This window comes from Chiroxiphia lanceolata, chromosome 1, assembly GCF_009829145.1.
Source record: "Chiroxiphia lanceolata isolate bChiLan1 chromosome 1, bChiLan1.pri, whole genome shotgun sequence".
NCBI lineage: Eukaryota > Metazoa > Chordata > Aves > Passeriformes > Pipridae > Chiroxiphia > Chiroxiphia lanceolata.
The window spans coordinates 4,971,934-4,998,052 of record NC_045637.1 but is presented as its reverse complement, the minus strand read 5'-3'; the positions used below and the strand labels follow the sequence as shown (position 1 = coordinate 4,998,052).

The following is a 26,119-nucleotide window of genomic DNA, read 5'->3' as shown; positions in this document are numbered from 1 at the left end:
TAGCACTATGCTGAAGCCATAAAATATTTCAAACTAATGGCTAAGAACCTCCCAAGCTGCTATAAATATTCTCTGGTAATTACATTGAAGATTTCAGTCTCCATCCTGAAATCATTAATTTGAATATTATAAGAACCAACCAGAGTAGCTCCTTTTTGAAAGGTTTATTGGTTGGGCAAAATCAACTTGCAGGTACTTTTTCAACTAAAATCCAATCCAGAGCATTAAAACCAGTTCATTAGTGCCAGTCAAGTAAATCTCTCTTCAACTCAGAAGTTTACATCAAGTTTTAATTTGCATATATTCTCTGTTCAGTCTGATTAAAGCTTCATTCTTCTCAGCCCTCGAAATCACTAACTTTCACCTTTCTAAAAATTAATTTACACAATATGGAGGCACCTAGGAGAAATGCTGCCCTAATTTAAATGCAGTTTAATATGCACTAAGTTAAAGGTACAAAAGAGAAGCTACAGAGCAAAGCAGTTTGTGGGTACATTACACACACTGTGGGAGATCATCTGTGACAGCACCAGCAGACTTTCTAAGAGTAGGTTTCCAATACAGGATCTCTTATTTTCCACTCTCAAAAAACATTATAACAATCAATTCTACCCTAGAAACTCTTCTAAACAACCCTGGCTCAGAAAGAATTGTGATATTGTCATTTTTGCCAGTTCCCTAAAAGCTTACAACTGTTTTGCCAAGTGGCTGGTTTGGGCTGGGGTAGAGTTCATTTTCCTCACAGTGGCTGGGATGGGGCTGTGCTGTGGAACTGTTGATAATACAGAGATGGTCTCGTTATTGCTGAGCACATGACTAAGAAACTCCTTCCTCCACACCCTAATCTCATTCACTTATTGCTTCTTTCCACCTCTTCCAATCATTAATTAATCAATGTACCAAAAGGTGTTGTTAAGTTTTGGATTTTTCTTATAGTTCGGGAACATTGTATTAACTAAATCACACTTATCTAACTGCATTCCTTGGACACAAGTCATGCTTCAAAGATGTTCCAACTGCTTCCCATTAGATCACAACTATCACAATTATACACCTATTATTATTTACTAGAGTTTCTTATAACGTACCCAGTACAGAGACCAAATTTACTTAACTCCTTGAGGGGTTCAAGGATAGAATTTGGTTTACCTCACTTTAAGAGAAGCACTGATGACCAGGGTCAGACATCTTAGTCAGTACTGAGACAGACACATACATGTAAAGGGATGATGAATCCTGTCAAGAGAGTCATTGGGATGGCCAGGATCATCAGGATAACTAGGACACAAACACCTAGCTAGAAGAATTTCCATCCCTCTCTGAACTCTTAAAAATATGCAGGGATGCATTTGCCATGTGTAATTTTAAAATAAGAATGAAAATAATTTAAGGAATCCATTAACTGCAACTGTTTGTAGTTCAGGCATTTAAAATTAAAATTCTTTTAGCTCTTTTAACCTTATCTGTTACCTGAAATTTATTACTACTCATTTTACAGTTCAGATCACTTCCCCACCATAAACCATTCCTAATTACACTTTGAAATAATTCCATGGATTTATTCTCTGTAGAGGTAGGACCAGCCTCGGAATCTTCTATCCTTAAAAAGAAAACCTTGATCCAAATTTTCTGATACAAATTGTCTCTTCCTATCCCTCAGTTATCTTTCAGTCCTGGTAGGCTCCACGCTTCTATGTGAAGTTATTCCTTTTCAGGAGTTCAGCAAGTTACACCTCAAAATCTTTTCGGGGGGCTTATGTCTTTATCTTTAATACTTACAATCTTGTCTCCTCTAACCTAAATATGAAGAACAGGAGAAAAAAAAATAGGAGCAGCACCATGGGAACAGGCAGGAGAAAGAGCAAACTGAGGGGAAAAATGGTGAGCAACCAGTTCCAACTAAAATGATGAGCTGAATGTCTCAAGAACTTGTGGTACAGCATCTAAACAGAGGTAAATTAGAAAGTCACAGCAGATAAACAAGAGAACAGGAGATGGCCAGGTGAACAGTCACAAGTTGCTCCAGCAGTCCCTCAGAACAAGAGGTGGTTTTAAATCACTCCATGCTCCAGAGTAGCAGCAGTTATTTATAGGCTCACGGGCTATTCTTATCCCCTTTTCCAATGAAATGCCATTAAGTCAAATCCCTGGGAGGAACTATAAACTCACCAAGTGCCTGTGCAGCTTCACTTCATTATCCCAGGTTTGCATGGACATTCAAGACCATGTTTTAGGCAAAGGTCCTCAGAAACTGAGTCTGGTCCTTAACTGCTGCTTGGCAGGAGGGTTACAAAGGGTTATACTTAAGGGCATTTCCACAGTCACTTTTGGTCTAGTTGTCAATTTTCATGAGCACAGTTTAATATTCTTCCTTATTTCAAGTATTTCCTTATTTCTACATAGCAATTTGAAATTTAAATAACACCAAGTGAATGCATATGCAATGTGTTCTATAAATAAAACCATCAAAAATACTGCAGTTTCCCCTCTCAAACTGTGAGATCGAAAGGCGTATTTTAGGAGTTGTAAGACTCCACGTCTGACATCACCGAACCAGGTTCACCATCATTTCTGAAGATAAAGAAGGTTTGGGTTTTTTTCTTGGATCAAGCTCATCACTTCTTTGCAACAGGCACGACCTCATCCTGGCAGTTGACACATTGGCCCTGACCTGAGCACAATAGACTGGGAAGGAGGATGGAAAGGTTCTGGAAGAGCTCTCAGATCACCGGTGTAAAGTCCCTCAGCCACAAACAAATCCAAGCTGTCAAGGCATCAAGGGGGTCTGCCCAGCCAACACTTGACAAGTCCATCCCAACTCATCTAGAGGATGAGGAGAACTGAAACGCACTCAGCAGAAATTTTGGCAGAAATTCTCTATTAGTTACAATGATCTCAGTACAGGTTGAGAACAAGCATCTTCTGGAAGGTGAGAGATTGCCTTCATGAGAAAACAGCCTGGAACCAAACCTAAAAACCTCTGGGGTTTGCATGGCATGCATCAATATGTCCTAGGATTTTGAAGTGCCAGTAGGAATAGCCAGTACTGCAGTAGGGATAGAATCCTGCCACCATGGAGTGTGGAATCACAGCAATGAAATTTAGAAAACTAAGAATATTTCTTAAAATTCAACTCAAAACCTTTGAAAGGAACAGAACCCTTTTCTAACATAGAGCTGTGTTTTTATCATCCACTGAGTAAGTGCAGCCACGCCAGGCAGTCACTGTCTGATATAAACCATAAAACTCCAAGGAATTCTCTCAGCCACTCCAGGGTATTTCCTGTACAAAGTCTTTCACTAAAGATTTCATGTCTTTCAGCAGAATCAGTGACTGTGGTCGGGGTGATGAGTATCCACTCTGGGAAGGACATGCCTCTGTCACAGGGGTATTTGTAATGAAGCCCAGGATATAACTTTTAGCTTGCTAGGGCTAAAACAAATTTCTTTATGACACCAGTAGAAAGATAAATAAGTTAAAATTGTTCAAAGTCTTATGCTTGGTGAGCTACCAAAAACCAGATCAGCAAAACTGGAGCAACAAGTTTATCTGATCTGCCAACCTGACAGGCATTTTGTGGTCATGGCTGTGGAATGGGGCCTATTTATTTTTGGTCACTGCTGCTGCTGAAAAGGTTAAAGGCAAAGATCATCACAAGGATTCCAGGTTACATGATATCCACTATTCTGTGCCTTTCTGGTGCTGAACGGTGAACATGTACATCATGAGAGGCCACACAGTTGTTCTTCACACAGCCAATGTGGTTCTGTTTCTAAAGAGAGTCTGCCTGTTGATCTGGGGAATTTGATTCAGCAGAAGAGACATTTTGAGATACCAAAATGTCTAACGGTGTAATGGTACCTGTGCTGACAACCCAGTTGGGTGGAGAAGCACCTAAAGGGTCCCAAGAGAGCTCAGCTGCATCCAAAACCAACAGCCATGATGGAGAGAAGAAAAAAAAACATGGAACACTGTCATTTGTCTTGCCACCTTTGCCTGCTGACTGTCCACCACACCAGGATAAACAGGTAAAACTGGTGTCAGAAGGTCAATGTGCACCTTCATTTCAGCTTCCACAATCCCAAAGCCCAGCCAAACTGCTTAGGGAACCAACCTCCCCCCTAAAGTCTGGTTACAGAGGATGCAGCTGGAACTAAAGTAGGGTCGAATTATACAAGAATCAACCACACACAGGAAGGATGGGAAGGCACACTAGGGTATTCCAGGAAGTACAGTTCTCTCAGTTCTCTCCATCACTTACTGTCAACTCAAGAATAAAGACATCAACTCTGGTCAACAGGTGAAAAATTATTTCTTCATGTTTAATGAAGACTCATTATAGAGTCAGTAGTTGAATTAATTAAGTACATGACAGACAGAGCAGCAGAGATCTCGGATGTGAAGGCTGTCGTCTCACTAAAGGCTGGAAGGAACTCAAGCACAAGGATCTCAAGATCTTAGCAGAGCTACACTGAGAAGCACTGGAAAGTGCAAGTTATTTCACAGATAATAAAAACAGCCAAACTTTGAGTATCTTCAATGAACTGAACTAGCCCACAAAAAAAAAAAAAAAAAAAATGAAGCATTCCTCATCTCATCCATGCTATGCCTGGTCACCTCAGCACACCAAGATCTCTGCCACCAGAAGCCAAACAGCAGGAATGACAGCTGGAAACCTGCTGAATGTCTGGAAGAATGTGAGTTGGCAGGGTGAGGGACGTGCTCCCTGTGAGTGGTTTCTGTGTGGACAGTCACATTTCCTCAACAGCTCTTTCCAAACAGTTCTGTGGTTAGAGAGGTCCAAACAGATGAGCCAACTCAGAATCATTTGCACACGATACAAACCATGGTCCCTTTAAGCAGGATGAAAATTATCAGGAAAGACCCACAGTAAAATATTGGAGTTTTGCCCCAGTATCTGACCTTACCCAACTCAAATTCACTGAGCTGCACACACAGTCTTGTTTCAAAAAGCATTATGCAAAAGACAGATTTAATACCAAGCAACTTTGCAATTGCACATTTTAATTCTTATTTAAAGAAAGTGATTCTCAAGGGAAATGTTAACATTAAAACATAATGGCTTGACATTAGAGGTTTAATGTAGAATTTCGTACCTCTTTTTGCTGAGCAGAATATTGCATTTTACATATTTATGTAACTAAATAGCTTTATTTTAAACCAGATTCTTAGCTTCCATGTTGTTAAAACAGTGATGACATCTCTCATTTACTTGATGATACTTTTTATTTAGATTTGTCAGGCTGCATGGTTGCAGATTCAAGTAAATACAAGTAAACACAGACAAAAGTTGTATTTCAAAATAAGTGTCATTCAATTAAAATATTAAATTTTGTTTTAAACACGAACCAGTTTTGACTATTCATTTGTGTCCCGTGAATAGAAGCAAGAGCTTCTAATTAACCAATCTAGATTTCATTGTAACAACTAAATCTCATCTGCTGAATTTCTACTTGAAGAATAAATCATTTTTTTCTGTTTTCTGAAGTTCCAGTAATCCAAATTCAACTGCATTAGAAAATGAATAGAATTAGATTAACAAACTAGAAAATATTCCTCTTCTGTGTCTAGAAGCAGCCAATCTTGAGAGAAAAAGGGTTAGAAGATCAAGTTGCACTGTCACTGGAAATGTTTAGCTGGTAACTTCCTCTCAGTTTAAGACTTTTTACTTCTGTTTATTGTATTTTTAAAGATGATCTGCAAACTACCCAAACTTTAAATACAAGCATAGGATTTAGTGTATTATTAATAACAAGCTTTAAAAATATGAAGTTTATTTAAGAAACAACACATTCAAGTAAAAACCTAATTTTCAGAAGAGTGAATCTTCCTCTACCTAGTAACTGGTAACTTGGCTGCTTTCTATGCAGCCCAGAAAAATAGTAAAATTGTAGGATTCTTGAACTCCAATGCCACTGGATTATTTCTGTTTCTTATTAAACCTTCAGTTGGATAAGAAAACCTGGACGTTTCAGTCATGTGATTATCAGAGAATACTGATTACAAAACCTTTTTAACAGTTAAAAAAAGTTAAAAACAGTTAAAAAAAGATTAAACGGGGTTTGTTGGTTTATTTTTTCCTAATATTCTGATATTTTTTTTAAAAACTCTATAAATTTAAAGTAAGTTCCTATGCTAAATCAAATCCTTGCACAACATCAGGTTGGACTTGATGACCTTGGAGGTCTTTTGCAGCCTTAATAATTCCATGATCACACAATACCAGCCTCAGAAGAATTACAAATAAAATGACAAGCCAGAAATATCAGGTCTCATGGAATTGGATGCTTTACTCAGACATACAGTGTCTGAAGGCAAAAAACACACAAGCTGCTTCTCTTGAAGATTTCAAACCTTTTTAGGACTAAGAATTAGCAATATCATGCAGAGTGGAAGAGCTTAAAACCTTGTTTCCAGCCAAACTTTCCACACATATCAACTACAAATAGTGGAAAATTTAAGGACCTTTTGACAGCAAAGAAAATCTACAGACAAAAAGATCATTCATTCTAGTTTTTCAGTTCTTCTCCTTCTTCCACTACTGATTTGAGTCATCAAAAAGAGGGAATTAGGCAGGCAAATACCTAAGGTTTTTTGCTGCAGGAGTCACCAAGGAGAGATATTTGGCCATAACTAAAGGAGAAAAGAAAAAAAAATCCCTACATTTTTTCGCTTTCATCCTTTTTATGGTACACAAGGGAATAGCTGGAAAAAACGCATTTCTTACCTGGTTTACTGAGAAGCAAAAATATTTTTAAAAACCTTTCAGCACTCATTAAGCTCATTAGTCTCATTAAGCTGGCTGATAAACAAGTCAGTCTGAAATATTTTTTCCTAAGAAACATAATACAAACACAACAGTTGCCACTTTGGGCTTTTCCAGGTGATTCTGTAAATGCTGCACAGCCCTTTCCCCACAAAAGGGTCTTCACACACATCGTTCCCGTTTCTGAACATCATCCACAGACACATTCATTCCACTGAAAAATTTATTAAATCCCATTAAAACTTACTGCTGAACTTATAAAAAATTGAAAGAAACTTCGAGAAACTTAAGCTCACTGTCCTGGTTAGAAACTGTTTAACTCAAGTCCACCACATTCAGCTTCTATAGGTTGGAAACACAGAATGATCTGGGCTGGAAGGGACCTTAAAGATCATCTTGTTCCAACTCTCTGTTGATTGACTCCCATCAACAACCCACCTCAGGCACACACAGAATTCCCAAGTTCCATGCTCTCCGTTGCTGCTCAAATTAGATATATTTCAAAACAGAGTCACATGACTTGACTGTAGGACAGAAGAAAGTGCAAATATCTCCTTCTTTTGAAAGTCATACCTTGGTCAGAAAGGAAATCCAGCATGGTCTGGAGGAGGAAGGACAGGTGCCTGACACACAGGGCAGGATTGCCCATCCTTCTGGAAGCGTAGACCAGCTCATGGAGCAAACGCATCTGCACTGCAGCCCACCCTCGGTGAGTGCCTGGCAAGGAAAGACGTATTTAATACTTTTTAAAGCCAGAAGTCATCACAAACACATTGATTTTGGTTTTCTTTATATACTAAGCAGTAATTTTATGACACTTAAAACAATTACCCAACGGAACCAGTAATTACAAAATCCAGATCTCATACTCGAAGCAAAAATTAGGATCTTTTGAGTTTGCCTGAATACCTAAACAGGAAATCAATTTTTGTTTTATGGGCTTGTCTATCAACTAATAAATGTACCATTAAAATTCAGAAAATGAAATTAACGTTTCCCATGAAGGAAAAACCAAATGATACATAAAACCTGGTAAGTTTTATATTTTTTTTAATTCTCTGGGCAAGAAATTCACTTCATACAGAAACTTATTTTTTATTGAAATCATAAAATTACAGAATGGTTGGGGTTGAAAAGGACCTTGAAGATCATCTCGTTCCAACCCCCTGCCATGGGCAGGGACACCTTCCACTAGACCAGGTTGCTCTAAGCCCCATCCAACCTGGCCTTGAACAATTCCAAGGATGGGGCATCCACAGCTTCTCTGGGCAACTGTTCCAGGGCCTCACCACCCTCCCAGGGAAGAATTTCTTCCTCATATTTAATCTAAACCTACTCTCTGTCAGTTTGAAGCCATTTCCCCTTGTCCTATCACCACATATCCTCGTGGGGAAAGAAAATCAAGTAATTTTTAATTCTCTTTAAAGATGAAGAAAGAGATATTTCCTCTAAATGCTTTCCTGGTCAATAAAAGTCAGTAAAAAGCAATAAAACTTTAGAACATGATGCACAGATCCCGATTTTCAGTCTTTAAAAATTAAGTTTCAGACTATGAATTATTTTCTATTTGCAAATTATCTGTGGTTACAATGAATAGATCATCATAATGTAACTTTTCCTTCAAAACTGTTATATGCAGCACTCCTCATGAAACTTAACGTGCTTTTAGTAGTAAGTAAGAGCAGTAATTTTTAAATAACAAATATTCCAAGATGTGGAATACTTCACAAACTTCTCAACAGCCTTCCTTCTAATATAACCCTTCAGTATTTGGCAAATTGCTCTAGGAATATTAACTGCAACCAGACCTGGAGAGTCTATATTTTGCACACAAGACTTTCATTATTTTCCACATGTGAAATGTCCTTTTTATCAAGTGGCTCCTAACGTTTACAGTGATCTTCCCATGTGCCTCTAAAAGAGCCTTTTTTGGGGTAAAAATCAGACAGAGCACTTCAACACAAAGGTGAGGTAAAAATGAAAGATAAACACCAATCTTGTCATTTTTTTTGCCTTTTTTAATCATCATTTCTTACAGAACTTTTACAGCCTCTTCTCCCAACACACTCTCATCCCAGGCCTCAGCACATTTTTCCCAGTACATTCCCTCTTCCTAGACTCTTTTGTCTTTCCATCTTGTCTACTTGGCATTTTCTACCTTCTCTCACATATCATTTCAGAATGCAAGGTTTTGGGTTACATGGAAAGGTTTACTCAAAAGGAGTTCCCAAGCACCATATTAATTGTCTCTGATCTAATTTGTGGGAAAATTTGACCCTACACATACAGGTATAATTATATGCATGTATGTGTATTTATATACAAAAATATGTAAAAGAATCTTTTTTCTTTCAATATAAGTTCAAACAGCACCAAATATCAAAGGCAATACAATTTCTGATACAAATGTTGGAGGCACTTTAATTGAAAAAATATTCCAAATTAAAATATGACCCTTTTTTTTTTGTACTGAGAAGTGCACAATCAAAACAAAGACATTTCTGAAAAACATTAGAAATCAAGTTTTCATAAATAAAACATAATTACTTGCTGAAAACAGAGGAACACAGCATCACATTCAGTGCCTCACGAAATCTGAAATTATTAGAGAATCACAGAATATGCCGAGTTGGAAAGGACCCATTAGGACCATCGAGTCCAACTCTTAGCCCTGCACAAGAGTATTGAAACAACACTAAGAAAAAGTGAAAGTACAGTGTTAAACAACTGCTGCAGTTAGCTTCAGACTAGCAAATAATTTTGGTTTGAAACATCAAAATATGAAATATGAAATCTTCTCCAGGAAATCAGTTACAGGGAGCCAGTTGGGTGTCCTAGTACGGTGACCCACACTTTCCCAGAAGCACCTACCTTTGCTGAAATCCTGAGGATCCAGTGACAAGCTGTACCCAGGGAGAGTCTCCAGCAGGAGTTTGTAGCAGGCCCTCCAGCCGGGCTCGGGGATGCTGGGGGCTGCACACTGCATGGCCGCGATGCGCTTGAAAAAAGCCGATTTTCGGTGAAAACCGATGCGCTCGTACAGCTCCGAGAGGATGCTGTAACGCTGGATCTTCTCCTCCTCTGAGAGCTGACATTGCGAGGGAAAAGAGAAGAAGACTGGGTTTAATCTGAATTTTAAAGTGTGCATCTGAGTTTAAGAAAAATAGCAGGAGGAAAGAAAAAAAAATGTAGGAGACATCTCCAGCACTGCAGAAGGCCGGGGATTTTGCACATAGCCAGGCATGTGCTTCTACTGCCAGGAAAACTTAAGCCTGGTTCAACAACTAACAAAAGCTGCAAAGATGGAGTTCTGCAGCAACTTATTTGTCAGTGGTACTAACAAGTAAACAGTCAAAACAGCCAGTAACAGCTAAACAGCTCCACATTGTATGGAAGATATTCAACAAGAAATTCATGTGCATAAAAAGAATGCCAAAATATACCACTTCCAAAATTTATTGGTTTACGAAGTTAAAGATTTTCATCTCTTTAAGATTAAATCTAATCTTGAAATCTCAGGCTATGAAAGCATGAAATTACTGTCTCGATTTTTACATCTCTAATCTTGTAAACCACAAAACTTTCATTCCATGACACTGTACTATGATTTTCACACTGTGAGACCGAATCATAGAATGGTTTGGGTTGCAAAGGACCTTGAAGACCATTTCATTCCAAACCCCTGGCCTGGGAAGGGACACCTTCCACTAGACCAGGTTTTTTAGAGCTCCATCCAAGCTGGCTTTGAACACTTCCAGGGATGGGGCAGCCACAGTTTTTCTGGGCAATCTGTCCCAGTGTCTCATCATTGCCTTGCCTGAAGTAAGTTTCAAAGGATATTAATGAGTCCAATGTGAGCTTTCTCAACAATGTAAAAAATAATGTTAAAGTAGCAAAACATCATAGGAAGATACAGACCCAGATTTCTTTGCTGAGTCAAGCAGTGGAAGATGCTGCCCAGGGAAGCAGGGGAGTCACCATCCCTGAAGGGACTGAGAGGATGCGTAGATGTTGCATTCAGGGACATGGTGTAGTGCTGGACTCAACAGTGCTGGGTTAATGGTTGGACCTGATGATCTTAGAAGTCTATTCCAACCTAAAGGATTCTATGATACATGTGCAGACTGGCAACTAGTGAGGTGGAATTTAGTTAAAGCTCCATTGGGCTTAAGGTTGAAAAAAACTTGATAAGGAACAACCACCATGGGCTTCTTTAGCTCATCAATATATTGGCACAAGCCCCAGGCAACCATTCTTTTCCCCTTTGGTCTGAATGAGAACCTTGCTTTGGAATCAGACAGACAAGAACAAATTGCCACAGAAACTCTGGGTGATACCAAGTACTTCCAACTCTCCATCCCAGTAACCAGCAATGTGAGCCAATGCTGACACCTAGTGCACGGGACCAAGCAGGCACAACCAAAAGCAATAAAATGTATTTTAAATTACTCTAAGCTGCTAACATGTTTTGCAAAGGCGTTTCGAATGACAAACTTCATTCAAAAATAGCACTAAGGGACAGAAACAGCGCTTCTGCAGCTCATTCTTCAAAACTGAAAGTATCAATCAGTGCATGTAACTTCGGAAACTTAAAGCCTTGGAGAGTCAAAGAAAGATGTAAATCACACTAGTGAGCTTTCATAGGAATTATCAGGTCTTAACTGAAGCTTCAAAACATCTTTTAGTCACTTAAATCCTGATATAACTACAAAAATAGTCTGTTTTCAAAAAGCCTCTTCTAATTTTGGACAGAGCGATATGAGAGACCTCAAAGAAGAGTTTTCAGAGGGCACCATGAAATCTTCATCCTTCAGGATATGAAGAGACACAAATAGATCAGCAAATCACTATGGAAAGTTCCAGACCATTTTTGAAGCCGAAGTTGTTATTTCCTTCAGAACTGACACAAGACAACATCTGATGCAGGAATATTGCCCATCCCTAGAAAAGACCAAGCCCTGTACCCAGAGCTGTAAAAAGGCAATTGCACCAAGGTGAAAACTTTCAGGAATCAATGCAGCTGGAAAGAACACAAGGCACAAAAAGAAAATACAGAACAATTTTTAACGAGTTTATCAGAGTTCCCAAAAGCAATCACTGGGAAAGAACAAGAGGTGTCAGATTAAAGTTACCTACTCCAGCAGAAACAAGCTGTTCCACCTTTTTTTTCCTCTCTCTTTTTTCCATTTATGCCATTTTTAAAAAGTTAGAATGACAAAAAAGTATGGCAGCAGAGTTGGAAAGGGCACAACACATCATCATGAACTAAAGCAAAAAGAGCTTAAAAGAAACCCCTATCAAAAGCTATTCCTCAAATACAAATACTGTCAATGTTCATACACCTATGGAAACTAAACTTTTTAAGATGAGAAAAGACAAGGTCATGCTATTTAGGTAGACAGGAGCACTCACTAATCATTGGAACAACTATCAGAGAAGCCACAGATTCTCAGAAAGTTTTATTTTCATCATATCTGAGTAAGTTTTTAACACTGTTACCTGACCTGTTTGCTTAATGGCTGCCCCCAAAGTTACTTAAGTATTTTCTGCCATTTCAGGAAACTGTTTGTTCACCACCACAAAGACAGCAAAATTGCATTTTCCCTGAGCACAAACAGTTATTTGTCACTATGTAGGAATTAAAAACAAGAAAAAAAAAAAAAAAGAAAAAAGAGAAAACCCCACACAGATACTCCAAGTAATTAATCCTGGAAGGGTGCAGCAGGCATTCGGCAGGGCAGGAGTGGAGCATTCACAAACATCTTTCCTGACCTTACCAATTTATAAAAGCTTAATGCCTATAAAGTGGTTGCAGAACAGCCACCACCTGAAGCACAGCATCTTTTCCACCTGGTTGATTTTTCTTTAACTGTTACACCCAACCAAGTTACAGCTGCACCTGGAAAGGCTGGAGTTCCCTATCCAAGCAAGGGAGCCAGTTTTTTCACAGCCTTGTTTCAAGCCAGGCTTTCAAGAACGTAGCTTTTTATTTGTTTTTTAATTATTCCTTACTACATTAAAATTTTATAAGCACACTTTCTTTGTAATTAGATTTTACAATTTATTCCTCATAACTGGATGCAAAATTAAGTCTGATTACCCTGCAGCTCATCAGAAAACACCAATTACATAATATTACTAGACTGAGCAGGAGACTGAATTTATGGACAGAAACTAAGTTTTCCTGTTTATGAGTCTTTCACTTTAACCTGTGAGGTGTTTTTGCTGCTGTTGAATATTGGTTGTGCTAATGTTCTATCTACCTGCAAGTGAAAAACACTGTCCTATAGCTTGTTTCCCTCAGGTATCACAGGATGATGATCCTCCTCTGAGTTAGACCAAATTATAAATATAACTACTATTTGCTTCCATGTTATATACTGTAAATCTTGAAGAGCTGTAAATATAATTTCCAGTCATACCTCTCTTTATGGAAGATACATTCCCCAGCCCTAATATAAAGTGGACATTGCAATGTGAGTGTGTCAGGGAGGAGAACAGGGGATTCTCACCATGGCAGTAATTCCTTCCAGAAGAAAAACAACATAACAACAATACTGGAGTTTGCAGGCCATGAGAATAACAGCACCAGAACAAGAAGAGAAAAATACTGCCCTAGCAGCTTACAGGAAAGGTGCAGAGCTGCCAGCAAAAGACAGATTACAGAATTAGAGAGAAGGCCCTTGGCACTACAAGGATTACAGCAGTTAAGGTACTCTGTAAGAAAATTGATGATTTGTACGATAGCTTATCAATTAATTAATTTCTCATTTATGTTGAGTAAGAAAATTGACTCCAGAGAAAGGATTCTCTGCAAATGAAAGAAAGGTTTCTACCTCTCTCATAAATTTGCTGTCCCTTTCTGGGTTTAATAAGCTCAATAGTGTGGACTTAAACTGCTCATCTTACCAAGATGTAATGAGCAAAAATCAAAAACCAGTTAGAAATCCAACTGCTCTTTATTAGTTCTCAACCACTGCAGTCTCTCTGTAACCAGTGACACCAACTTGAGACACTGAGCAAGTGTTAGTCCTGTTGTGTTGTACTACTGAGCACTTTTCCCACAATTCTGGATACTGATTTTCTCCCTGAATTTCTTTCTGATTTGGCTTAATTAAGACTTTGCACTACACAACAAAAATTCAATTGATTAACAGCACTAATCAGACCCTTCAGCTCACTCTGCAACAGGCCACCCCTGATTTGCTCACAGTTTCATTGAATGAGATGCAATCAAGAAAATTAAAAAGATCCCCTGCAGATCAGTCCCAAGAAGCTGTTTTTCCCTGGTACATCATCACAAGAGAACAACAACGGGGGTTCTTTTTTTTCCTTCAGAACAGAGAACAACCAATAGAGTTTTAACCTCAAACTAAGTCCTCATGTTTTCAGATGAACTCTGAATACCTTTTAAGCCAGACTCACAGATGTAAAAATCCTCAGATGTCAAGTCCTAGTGAGAAGGAGGGTGGTGAAACAGAAAATAAACTGCAGTCTCCTGAATCTAAATAACTTTCAGCATATTCTGTAAAACAGGAAGAGAAAAATAACTGGACTTTCCACACCAACCTGACGAAGGTTGATATAAACTGCATTTTGCAGAAACTCAGAGGCTTCCATGCTCCTCTTCTGTATTGCAAGGACTCTCACTGCCTTCACACAAGCTTCCAGTTCAATCACACCAGCGTTCTTGTACTTGGAGAGGGAGAAAATTAAAATAATATTGAAGGATTGCACCTGTTAGGTTTTATAAGCATTTCTGCTCAGCACATAAATCAGCTGTCACATCTTCCAAACCCAGCAATTCCTTAATGCTAATGACTACACTGTTAAATTATCAACATATGCCCAAGTGAAAATTAAGGTGTCAACTAAAATGTTATTATGCAAAACAATCGTTTTCAGCCTCTTCACTCACTTCTATTATTTTGAGACACAGCATAGCTTCTGAGAGTTCACATGAGGAGAAAAGTTGGGAATATTAGTACCATTTTGGATAAGCTCATATATAGTGGGTGTGGGTAGTGTGCCTGCAAATAAATTGTACTTTCACAGTGCAATAGGTATGTAAGCAAAAATATTTTTATTACTGAATCAATTTTCTCTTTATTTAAAATAAAACCGATTCACTGATGACAAGAGAATTACAAACCATTCTCGGTGTTCTAGTTTACAAAACACCTTCTGTAAATGACTGTTTAGTTATTTAGCTTGCTCAAGGAAGGCAGGAGACAACGGGCATCGATCTGTTTGAGCTCAGACAACAAACAGGCAATTTTTCTAGACAAACAAGCTGATCTCGTTGTTTCCTCAAACAACACTGATACTGGACATGTGAGTCAGCCCATCTCCTGCTGCAGATAAACTCTGTTCAGGGATTTATCATGTTTGAAAACTAATGGGGGAAAGAAATCTCCTAACAAAATGCAGGAGTTAATCTACCAAAGCAGTTACAGGTGCATTTATATCAGCAGAAGCAAATCATTGGAGATTGAATCCATTTTAGAAGGTGCCACAAAAGTTTCTTCAGTTCAGTGATAACATAAAAAAATATGTAGGAAGTGCTGCTTCCTCAGCATTAGAGCAAGGTGTTGCTCTGTCTGTAGATCTTGAACAGACAGAAGGTAACTGTGCTTGTCTTGAAGTCATATATCAGTCCCAATACAAAAAAGCTCTTTGGTATTTGCAAGTGAAGCTGCAGTGAGGTACAGTTATTACTTGCTGAGAATATCATTATTATAATCAAAATATAAATATCCTGCCCTAAGCCCAACAAAGTCCAATAATTTCATATTTCTAAAGAAATCATACTCTTTCTAGATGAGCAATGTACCATTAAGGTAACATTAAGAAGCTGAATGCATCCTTGAGAATTACTGTTTTATTGATGGATTCCAATTTATCTGACACTATACCCAAAACTATCACCTTTCACTGCTCCAGACCATAAATTAACTCATGAGCACAATGATCTTGTTTCATTTGGAAAGTCTCTCTTCAAAACCAACATGGAAATGCCTATTATATTTACCCAGCTTAGTCTAAAGATAATCTGTATGTCTAACAAGAGAAATACCTGCAATTAAAAATGATTGAAGCATAAGTAACTCCACTGCAATACATGAAACTTCTGTTTAATGTTGATGTGGACACTGAGCCACTACTGTCACAGTATGAAATCATTCTTTTTCTTTTCCTATTATGAATGCAGACATTAAGCTCCCTTACCATCTCAGGCTCTGAGCACTTGCACAAAAACCTAAAAAATTGCTCCAGTTGAGCTGGAAACTGTTTTACAAAGTTCCCAGCACGTGCTTTAAAAGATCCTCCCAAACCAAAGCCACAGTAGTTCACTGTTGAAAAGAATTTCAGTGAAGTCTCTTAAAAATAAGCAGGATTACCTTGCCATAGTAAGAAATGGCTTCTTTGTATTTATCTATGATGTCCTCAGGACTCAGGCAGTTCTTGGCACGTCCTATCTCTGCACTGGTATCTGCATTTATACCGTTGGAAGTCAGAGCACCTGGAACAGAACAGGGTAAGGAATGAGCACAAGGACTTCTACAAAGTGCTGAATACCTAAAAACAAATCTAGAATATGCTGTAGGTTTGACAAAGAATACACAGAGTACACCTGCCCTACCTAGAAAGAAATCAGGCTCTGGCTAGAAACACTAGTTCTGTTGTATTATGGTATTTCAAACAGTATACAAGAAAAATTGACTCAGTCATGAGCCAACAAACAGAAAATAACCTTTCACCATAATTTCTTGCACTTAACTGAATGTTTAGACTATGAATAAAGTAACAGATTGGTCAAATTAGATTATGGTCACATCTGAATATGCAACTTCGATCTCTGAACTATTCCTTGTTCTACTTTAAAACTGTATTTCTAAAGCACATTGAAGAGAAAAGGCTCAGACAGAACAGTGAGAAATTGGTTTTCATCTATATGAAAGAAGGTGAGAGACAGTGTCTTCACATGCATAAGGGATAAGAATGTGAAATAGAAGCCAAGGAAATCTGGGATATTAGAAAGAGCATGAAAATTTTATTTCTAGAATTTGATTTTATTGAAGAGTTAACATAAGTGAGAAAATACATCAAAGGTTTGGCAAGGCTCAATACCTTGTTAGGTGTTACTTAATCTGTAGGATTATATGGGAATTTATTTCTCTGGGAGGTTTCTCTACTAAGATGGCAAGAAAATCTCTTCTGTTTCAGAGTTGGCCTTAACTCTCAGCAGACAGTTGAAAACTACTGTTAAAGATACTTTCTGCTCCCTCTATATATTTAGAAATATGTTATTTTACATGCTCAAATCCTAAAGCAAATTTTTTATATGTTTATCAACCTTACAAATTGCACCAAGCACATCTGTAGATTAACAGGGTTTTCATGGAAGTTAAGTGAAAAATGTTCATGATGACTGAAAGAGCACCATGACACTACATGAGACCAGTCAGGTTTGTCAGTTTAAAAAAATTTACAAATCCTCACTACTGATGGGAAGCAACAATGTTGTTTGGAATTTACAGGGACACAAACACGGAACTACATCATTTATTTTGTGCCATTTACCCTTCAATCTCTTTGCTTCCTCCAGATTTACAGCCAAAAAAACTGAAGCAACAAGGATCATTACTAGTTTTGGCAACTGGCAGTAACTATCTACACAAATGCAAAACATATTCACGTAATAAAAGAAAATATTTTGGAAACATGCAGAAAAATAATGTACCTGGATCAATGAGAACTTCTTGTGCCCCTAAAAGGAGGAACAAAAATGATTTTTTTTTTCAGCTGTAAATATAGCCAACAAAAATAAGTTCTTATAATGTTTTATAACATCAGGCTTGAAGAAAATTATAAAATTTATCAAGATCATCACTTATGTTTTGAAGGACTACCAATTATAACTCAAGTAGTCACCACATATTATTTCTCATTAAAAAATAAATGTAAAAGTCCCATAAACTTGCAATGAATTCTAAGACACCTTAAAAAGAATTTCAGAATTTTCAGAATGTAAAGCCATATCTTTTTTTCTTTTTTCTTCACTGTTTTAGTTGTCAAGTTTCCATCACAGTCCACTTAGTATATTTTAATACCAGGACCTACAGTACTTAAATCTCCTTGTGGAAGTTCATTTAATCTGCACAATAGTCTAGAATAACATTTTCAAGTAATTGTATCCCTTTTAATTGTCATTCATTTCCCTCCATCAAATACTCTGAATAACTGAGTCATGCCAACCCAACAAGCCAGACTATTCATGAAAAAGAGCTGCCAAGAGTATTGCAAAGTTGGATTAGTGAATATAACACCTAATTCTGACTGGGGAAAGGGAAAGGTCAGGTGACAAAATTAAGAGCTCAAGAATTCTAACAAATAAAACCCAGCAGAGAAACCCAAAATAGCCAGTGAGCCTAGCATAAAACAACCTAAACTCAGCTTATTCAACACACAAATCAGAACTGACAGCCCATGGCCAGTCCTCCTGGCCAGCAGGAACCGAGCAACTCAAAATCTCCCTTTGCACTGAAGGCTCCAGAGACAATTCAAGGGGGACACAGCCCAAACCTGTCCCATACAAACCAAAGGGTTTAGGGACAGGAGCAGTCACACCCCTTTAAAGCATCAAAGTTCCCTTTTCACAGAATCATAGAATGGTTTGGGTTGGAAGGGAACCTTAAAGACCATCAAGTTCCAACCTCGCTGCCATGGGCAGGGACACCTTCCACTAGACCAGGTTGCTCCAAGCCCCATCCAACCTGGCCTTGAACACTTCCAGGGACGAGGCATCCACAGCTTCTCTGGAAAACTTGTTCCAGAGCCTCACCACCCTCATCCTAATGTATTTCTTCCTCATGCCCAACCTAAATCTACTCTGAGTTTAAAACTGTTGCCCCTTTTTCCGTCACTACAGGCCCTGCTAAAAAGTCTCTCTGCCTTTCTCATAAGCCCCTTTCTATATTGAAAGGCCACAAAAAGCTCTCCCCAGATCCTCCTCCTCTTCTCCAGACTGAACAATCCCATTTCTCCAGCCTTTCTCCATGGCAGAGGTGCTCCAGCCCTGTAACCACCCTCGTGGCCTCCTCTGGACTCGCTCCACAGGTCCATGTCCTGCCTTTTCAATCAGCAGGAACCGCAGTCCAAGGGCCCATGGCACTGGCCAAGGGAGAAACCTGTCTTTGGAGCAGGAAAGATTCCACATCCCCTTCCATCAGACAAGCACTTTGAACACCAGGTTATCAACTAATTCTCTTCTGAATTAACTATTCCCACCAAGATAGGTTCAAAAGAAGCTGAAGGACACACAAACAAAAAACTGACAATATTCTGATGGTTACAGACAGGTAAAAATTGCAACAGATGGTTTCACCAGAATATATACTGCAATTTTCCTTAGTAGGGAAGAGAAAAAAAAAATAAAACAAGAAAACCAAACCCCTTCAACGCTGCCCTCTTAACATTGTGTTTTATCTTATACAAAGAGAGACAATATTAAAGCTTCTCTTTCTACACAAAGCAGACACCAGAGCAGTTTCTGAGCAGCCTGGTCCTGTGCTATAGCCTGAAAATGCCAAGTGGTGGAAATAACAGGTCATTCAAGACAAAGATGTTTCTCTTGGCCGGGTCTGGGCACAAAGGCAGTACCAAGAAACCCCATCCTGTGAAGGCTGAACTACAGGAACAAGGAGGGGTGCAATTCCAGGCACAGCAGGAGGCAACAAAGGTAACTCTCACATCTACTTGTGCCTCAGAAACAGCCACGAATGCCAGTTCCAAGTTTGGCATCTCTTGATTTGCACAGAATTTGGAAACCCCTTTCATTTCTGGACTTATCCTACAGAAAGATACACTGGAATTTGTTCCCTAGATTAAACACTGTCCTCACAAAATTAATTGTAACAAAACAGATTATAAACAAAGGTGTAGTTTGGAAAGATTTTAAATGAAAGGCACTGTAGAGTCAAGGAAAGGTAATGAAAAGAAACTTTCAGAAAGCCTTGTAAGAAAAGACATCACAGCAACAGCTGTTTGGGCAGATTTAGCTCAGCAGTTCAGACCTCAAAACACACATAGAGATCACACACAGAGTTAGGGAACAATATCATGGGCCAGGGGGATAACATTTTATCTGGAAGGGATGACAAAAAAATTGCAATTAGCTGTTCTTCCCACAAAAGTCCTTTAAAAAATTTTATCATGTGAAACTAAAACATTTTCAAAATACAACTACACTGACAAGTTTGCAAACAGCATTTTCTGAATTTGCAAACTGATAGAAGCAGCATTAATATACCCAAAATACATACTCTATTCAATTATTCTGATATCTGTGACTTACATGTTACCTTCTTTGGTAAACAGGAGTATCCATTACAAACAGATTGCAACACCTCCTATTAAATACTCATTGAAAAGTTGACAAAGGTCAACTAATGTGTGAAATTATAATTTAACAGTCAACACAGAATGCACTCATAGGTCATGGGACCAAATGAAATGCACTCACAGGTCATGGGACCCAATGCACAGATTTTAATGACTAGATATTATATGAAAAATTAGTATTCTGTCCTGAAATAAAGTAATTTTACTATCACAATTATCTGGTGTCAACAAACACAGTTTGTAATAAAGATAATACAAAGTAACTGTTTACTAGATTGTGAGTTTTAGAAGAATAAAGATGAGTGGTTACTTCTTTGAGATGAAGGAATTAATGTTGGTCCCACTGCACATAAGAAAACAACACTAGCACTTAAGCCCAACTTTGTTTCAGTACTGTGTGAGTGTATACACAGAAGCAGCTGTGCTGGCTTAGTCCAAAGGCCCATGTAATTTACAATAATCAATATATTTTAATTTCCCTACCCCAACCAGGCTCTCTTGGAAGCCATAGAAACTTTCAGGAGCCCTTACTCCATGAAAGAAGTGTCAGGTTATGTGGTCATCTGCACAAGCACAAAGGAGCAGAGAGGATCAGTGATTGAGAACCAAATCAGTCACAGAGATGTCCAGAGATGAAGCCCATCAAGCTCAGTTACACCAGCACTCTCTGCATCCCCTTCCAGACAGACTGAGAGGTCACTGCCTACAGGGAAATAGGGCTCATTATTGGGAAAGAATATCTTGGGACTGTACAAGACTTCTTATGGGGTGTAACTAAAGATAAGGAAAAGGAGGGAGTGAGGAAGTTTAGGGAACAAACAGGGAAAAGCAGAGGGGTTCACTATTACAGAGCACTCTCACATTTCTCCTCAGCCACATCTTTTGCAATTCAAGAGTTCAGGAAAAGCACACTAAATTTTAAAAATTATATCGGTTTATTGGTGTTTAGTTCACCAAATCTATTTACTAAATGTTGACTTTCGAGTAGCAGAAGAAATTCTGAATAAATGTACCCAATTTATTCTTAATACATGCAGCTCTGCCACATCATCTTGATGAAAACTATCTGCATCTCCTCCAGCAAAATTCAAACTAACAGACACTACTAACAGTCAGGTGAAGAAATCAAAAGCTTTGTAACTCTATGCAAAGCACATGTGTTGACACTAACACCAAAAGAGTAGAAAAGCCATTAATGTAAAAATCTTAAAAAGAAATACCATTCTCCCCTCCCACCCCCTCATCCAGTTTAACCTGTCATTGGTGGGATTTTACAGAGTTAGGGAGCAGGGAGGAAGTTTTCAGGTGTTCAGTGGTGGCAAATGGAATAAAACCAAAATCCCATCCTTACCTGGCCTGTGCCTGTTTCCTGCCTCAGCAGAGAGGGAACCTCCTTGTGCCCTGCGAGATCCGACTTTGCCCCCGGTGCCACCTGGGTAGTGATAGATGACGGATGCTGAGCACAAACCCTCAAGAGCAGCTGGAGAGAGAAGGGAAAAGCCAACAGATTAGTAGGGACACTTGCAGGAAGTGAAGTATCAGGTAGTAAAGTCTATTTACACAAATAAAATATGCTCAAATTGGACACCTAGTGACAAAGGCCATGGAAAAGCCTGAGATACTCGACGTCCTTTTCACCTCCGTGTGACCTCCCTCCTCCGTCCTCAGACCTCCCAGGTGCCCAGTCCTACTAGAAGGATCTGTAGGAGAAAGAACTTGTCACAGCAGAGGAAGACAGGTATTAAAAGCACTTAATCCAGGTAGGATGCATCCATTGATGCCAGAGCTAGCCAAGGTTATCACCTCCAAGAGGTCATGCCAATTGGGGGAGGTTTCTAATGGCTGGAAAAAGGGAAATACCATCTTCTTCAAGAAGGAAGTACCAGCACAGGCAGATCAACATCAACTCCCTTGAAAGGCTACACAGAAATCCGTCTGGAAGCACATGAAGTGAAAGAAGGTGTCTGGGAACAGCACACACTGATTTATCAAGAAAAAGTCCTTGGCAACCTCACTGCCTCCTATGATGAGATGATTTGCTCAGTGGACAAAGGAAAGTAGTGGATGTTGTATATTTTGCCTTTCAAAGGATGTTTGGACATGGCCTCCCATAGAATTCTTATAGCCAAATTGGTAAGATTTGGATAGCTGGCCTATAAAGTAGGTGGAAAATGGGCTGGACAGCCGGGATCAAAGGCCAAGTGGCTGCCCATGATTAGTGGTGTCCCTCAGGGGGACAATACTCATGTCTTCATGAACTGCCTGGGTGATGGCACAGAGCACCCCCAGAAATTTCCTGGGTGATACCAAACTGGGGCAAACAGTAGGGCAGGTCTTCAATGCAAAGAGAACTTGCCAGGCTGGAGATCTGGGCTGACAGGAGACTCATCCCAAAGCAAGTCCAGTGGAAGTACAGAAGTAGAGAAGGAAAGAAGTGGAAGGTCAAAAGGTGTTAAGGTTTTCATAATATGTAACCTACAGAGCCATTGGGAAGATAAATGAATTTTCAAGTAGAATGAGAAAGTTAAAAGCAGAAGAGGAGACAGCAATTGTCCTAAAAGGGTATAAAATTGAGAAGCAGAAATTGTGTTCAAAGATCATTTGTATATCCAATAAATAATAAAAAGTAGGAATGAAAAAAAGAAATAAAAGGATGAAGGAAAGGTAGGGGGAAAAAGCGAATCCTAGGACCTAATGTGAAAGGAAGTTATGCCAGTGGAAATTAAACACTTGTGACTTTGGTAGATGTAAAGGCAAAATCCTTTTCCTAACAGTCCACAGGAGTGGGTACACCCTGAAAAAAACCCCAACTTTCAAAACTTTCAAAAGAATCATTAAAAGTCAGACACACAATTCTTTTTCAAGTACATGCTTTACTACACTAACACATTTTATGTCGCAGGTTTCCTCAAACACATGTCTTTCTCAGGTTTTATTAACCAATTTTTATTTCAATTTAATTCTCAGACACACCTGATATTCAGATTCTGCTCACCAGAATCATTCCCACTTTTCACTATACTTAAGGAAACTACAGAAAATAGTTTGATCTACTTTGGGTTTAGCAACCAATTACTGATTCACTACCACCACCTAATCCTACCTCCAAGCCACAGGAAGTCATTGACGGAGCGCAGCAGTTCCACTGCCATGTGATAGTGGACCAGGGAATCCTGTAACATCCCAGCCTGCAAACACAGGTCACCCACGTGTTTCCGCATCCGGCCTTGGCAGCGCTTCTTATAGTGCCTGCAAGGGAAAAGGACAGCTCAGTCACCTGCAGGAAACACTTACTGGAGGCAAGAAACACCGAAAGTCCATTTTCTTTCCTCCTTAACAGAGATCAACGTTTGTTTACTCTGAGCAAATATCCAGTATGAGTTCTAAGCAGCATAATATGGAAAACTACCAACAATTTGAGGCTACACTGGGAAAAAAGCAAGGTATTGTGCATTTTGGCTACCAAGCACTTCTGCAGTTAGAGCCACGCACCCCAAAAACCTCCAAAGCAGGTTCTTGTAAACCACAATGAGTATTTGGCTGCCTGATATCCTGCTTTTTTGCTTTTAAGTACACCCAAAAGCTCATTGGTGGTCTTTGTTCTGCCTTTTTGCTTTCCCTCAGTAGGGAATGGATTTTCTTGTGCTTCCGGAAACCTGTTCTCGAATAACTCCTTGGATGCTTCCCATGGAATCCATCACATTTGGGCTCTGAGGATATTTAGGATGACTCTTCCTTCAGCTCTCCTCTGGTGGGACTGGCTGCCTGGGCCCTCTCCACACACAGCCCGGAGGTGTTGGTGGCCCAGAACCTGCTCAGGGCTCACAAACCTCCCCTGCTCTCAGTACCTTCTCCTAAAGGGATGACTCATGAAACACCACAATCACTTCAGCAAGAGTTGACTGGGTTTCTCTTGCTACTCTTTTTTAACATATTAAAATAAATGGTGAAGTTCTCTCCAAATGAGCAGCCAAGGCCAACGAAGTCCTACTGAAAATATTAAACAGACACCTTGGTACAACTAAAAAGGCAAGTTGGGCACAAACCCATGTGATAAAGGCACTAACCTTATTACTCAATTTTTTTTAAGTAACTACCAGCTAAAGAAACTTAACAGATGCAAAGTAAGACAAACTGGACTTGGAAAGCACCTCATGATTTAAGTGACAGTTGAGAACAACTCCATCAGCAATTCTGCTGTTCTCCCTACTGCAAAAATGTTCCCTGGTAACAATGTCCTTGCTCTACCTTGTATAACTGTTTTCTTAGGGCAAAATTAAAAATCAGCTTAAATATTTTATTCATCTACCTACAATACTGCAATCCTTTTGTTCTATCAATGTCTAACTACATGAATAGAGAGAGGCATGAAAGTTCATTGTCCAAACATCACACCAGGGAAAAATAAAATCTTATTTCTTTGGGTGGTTTAAACTAAAATAAAAGCTACCCCAAAATTAAATTTAATTAGAAGAACTGCTGTAGATGTCATTCTTTTTTTGTATACTTGAAGTATCTCCAAAGAATCTGGTTAAAAAGGGGTTCTAAAAATATAAAAAGTATCTTGGATTGACTGTCATAGTTCTACACTTTTAGCAGATGTAGCGATACTTTTTCAATTAAATTCATCAGAATAGTTGTTGAACAGGTTGCCCAGAGAAGCTGTGGGTGCCCCATCCCTGGAAGTGTTCAAGGCCAGGTTGGATGGGACTCTTGAGCAGCCTGTTCTAGTGGAAGGTGTCCCTGCCCATGGCAGAAGAGTTGGAATGAGATGATCTTTAAGGTCCCTTCCCACTCAAACCATTTTGTGGTCTTTCAAAAGGTTACCCAGCATGTTTGAACTCAACAACTACACACAAAAGAGAAATCCTAAAAACCCCTGGGGTAACATCCACTCTCCAGGTGCTGAATTCCTATACCCTGGAGTGAGACTTCGAATACAAGAGGAAAAGTCACGACTATGGAATGATATTAGGTTTGGGGTAATGTTGTTTTTTGGGGGTTTTTTTCAGCAAAGAACTTCCCAGAAGACTTGAAATAATCTGAAATTACCTCCATGACACATCTGAAGAGAACATCTTTGTAAAGTGTGTAATGCAGAAATAAAAAAAGTATAAGGGAAACTGAGCATATGAATTGTAAGGGTAGGAATAAGGGTATTAATTTATCTCCTTTAGATTTTAAGGCTACGAGAAATGGCAATAATAAAAACAACTATATGTTATTAGTTTATTTGCTTTCGAAGCTCTTTGATTTGGGTTGTTTACACCAAAGAGAAGCAGCTCTTCAGCCACCAAATAATGTCCTATTCTTTGCAGCTGGTTTGAAAAAAAAAATAGTTCTTCAAGGAGATAAAGGAAAAGTAACTGATTTATATGGATGGAGGACAGAAATTTGAAAAGAGAAGATATACAGGAGCACATACAATGTCCTTATAAAAATTAAATAGAAAAGCAATCAGAACCAGCGTCACTGTTTACAAGAAAATCTGGAAATTATAAAAGGAGACAAGAAGTATGTCTCCTATTGCTCCTCTCCATCTAAAAAGTTACAGATACTTCCCATATAACTGTTCCCACTTTTCTGATCTATCACATCATATTCACAACTGATGTGAAGATGTTGATATTAAATGAACCTCTATAACACTCTTGTTCTTTATCTTTCAGATGTGTCAAGAAACTGCAATATTCATCCTTTATTTTTCAACAAGAATGTACTTTATAGAACTTTTTAAGGAAAAAAGTAAAGAAAATTTAAAGTGAAGACTAAAGCTCCCTGCATGAACTACAGAAGGTCACCAAATCTTACCAGGATTTCAGTCTGAGCTTCGGGTTATAGAGAAATGCCTCCCTTTGTAATCTTTGTAATCTTTGAAATGCCTCCCTTTGTAATCTTGAACTAGTATTGTAGAGGAAAGTATAAACT

The 26,119-nt window shown here is 38.8% G+C and overlaps 1 protein-coding gene across 10 annotated transcripts in view; it reads right to left on the bottom strand.

Moving 5' to 3' along the window:
- TRAPPC9 (trafficking protein particle complex 9) overlaps positions 1 to 26,119 on the bottom strand; it is a 469,416-nt gene that overhangs the window by 434,657 nt on the left and 8,640 nt on the right. For 9 of the 10 annotated variants that reach the window (XM_032687378.1, XM_032687405.1, XM_032687433.1 and 6 more), the window contains exons 3-9: positions 23,295 to 23,440; positions 21,543 to 21,671; positions 17,532 to 17,558; positions 16,189 to 16,310; positions 14,357 to 14,482; positions 9,659 to 9,875; positions 7,361 to 7,504 (exon numbers count right to left, since the gene is read on the bottom strand). In XM_032687378.1, coding sequence (XP_032543269.1) covers positions 7,361 to 7,504; positions 9,659 to 9,875; positions 14,357 to 14,482; positions 16,189 to 16,310; positions 17,532 to 17,558; positions 21,543 to 21,671; positions 23,295 to 23,440 — 911 coding nt within the window. The remainder of the gene's footprint in view (positions 1 to 7,360; positions 7,505 to 9,658; positions 9,876 to 14,356; positions 14,483 to 16,188; positions 16,311 to 17,531; positions 17,559 to 21,542; positions 21,672 to 23,294; positions 23,441 to 26,119) is intronic. The other variant, XM_032687452.1, reaches the window with a different exon arrangement.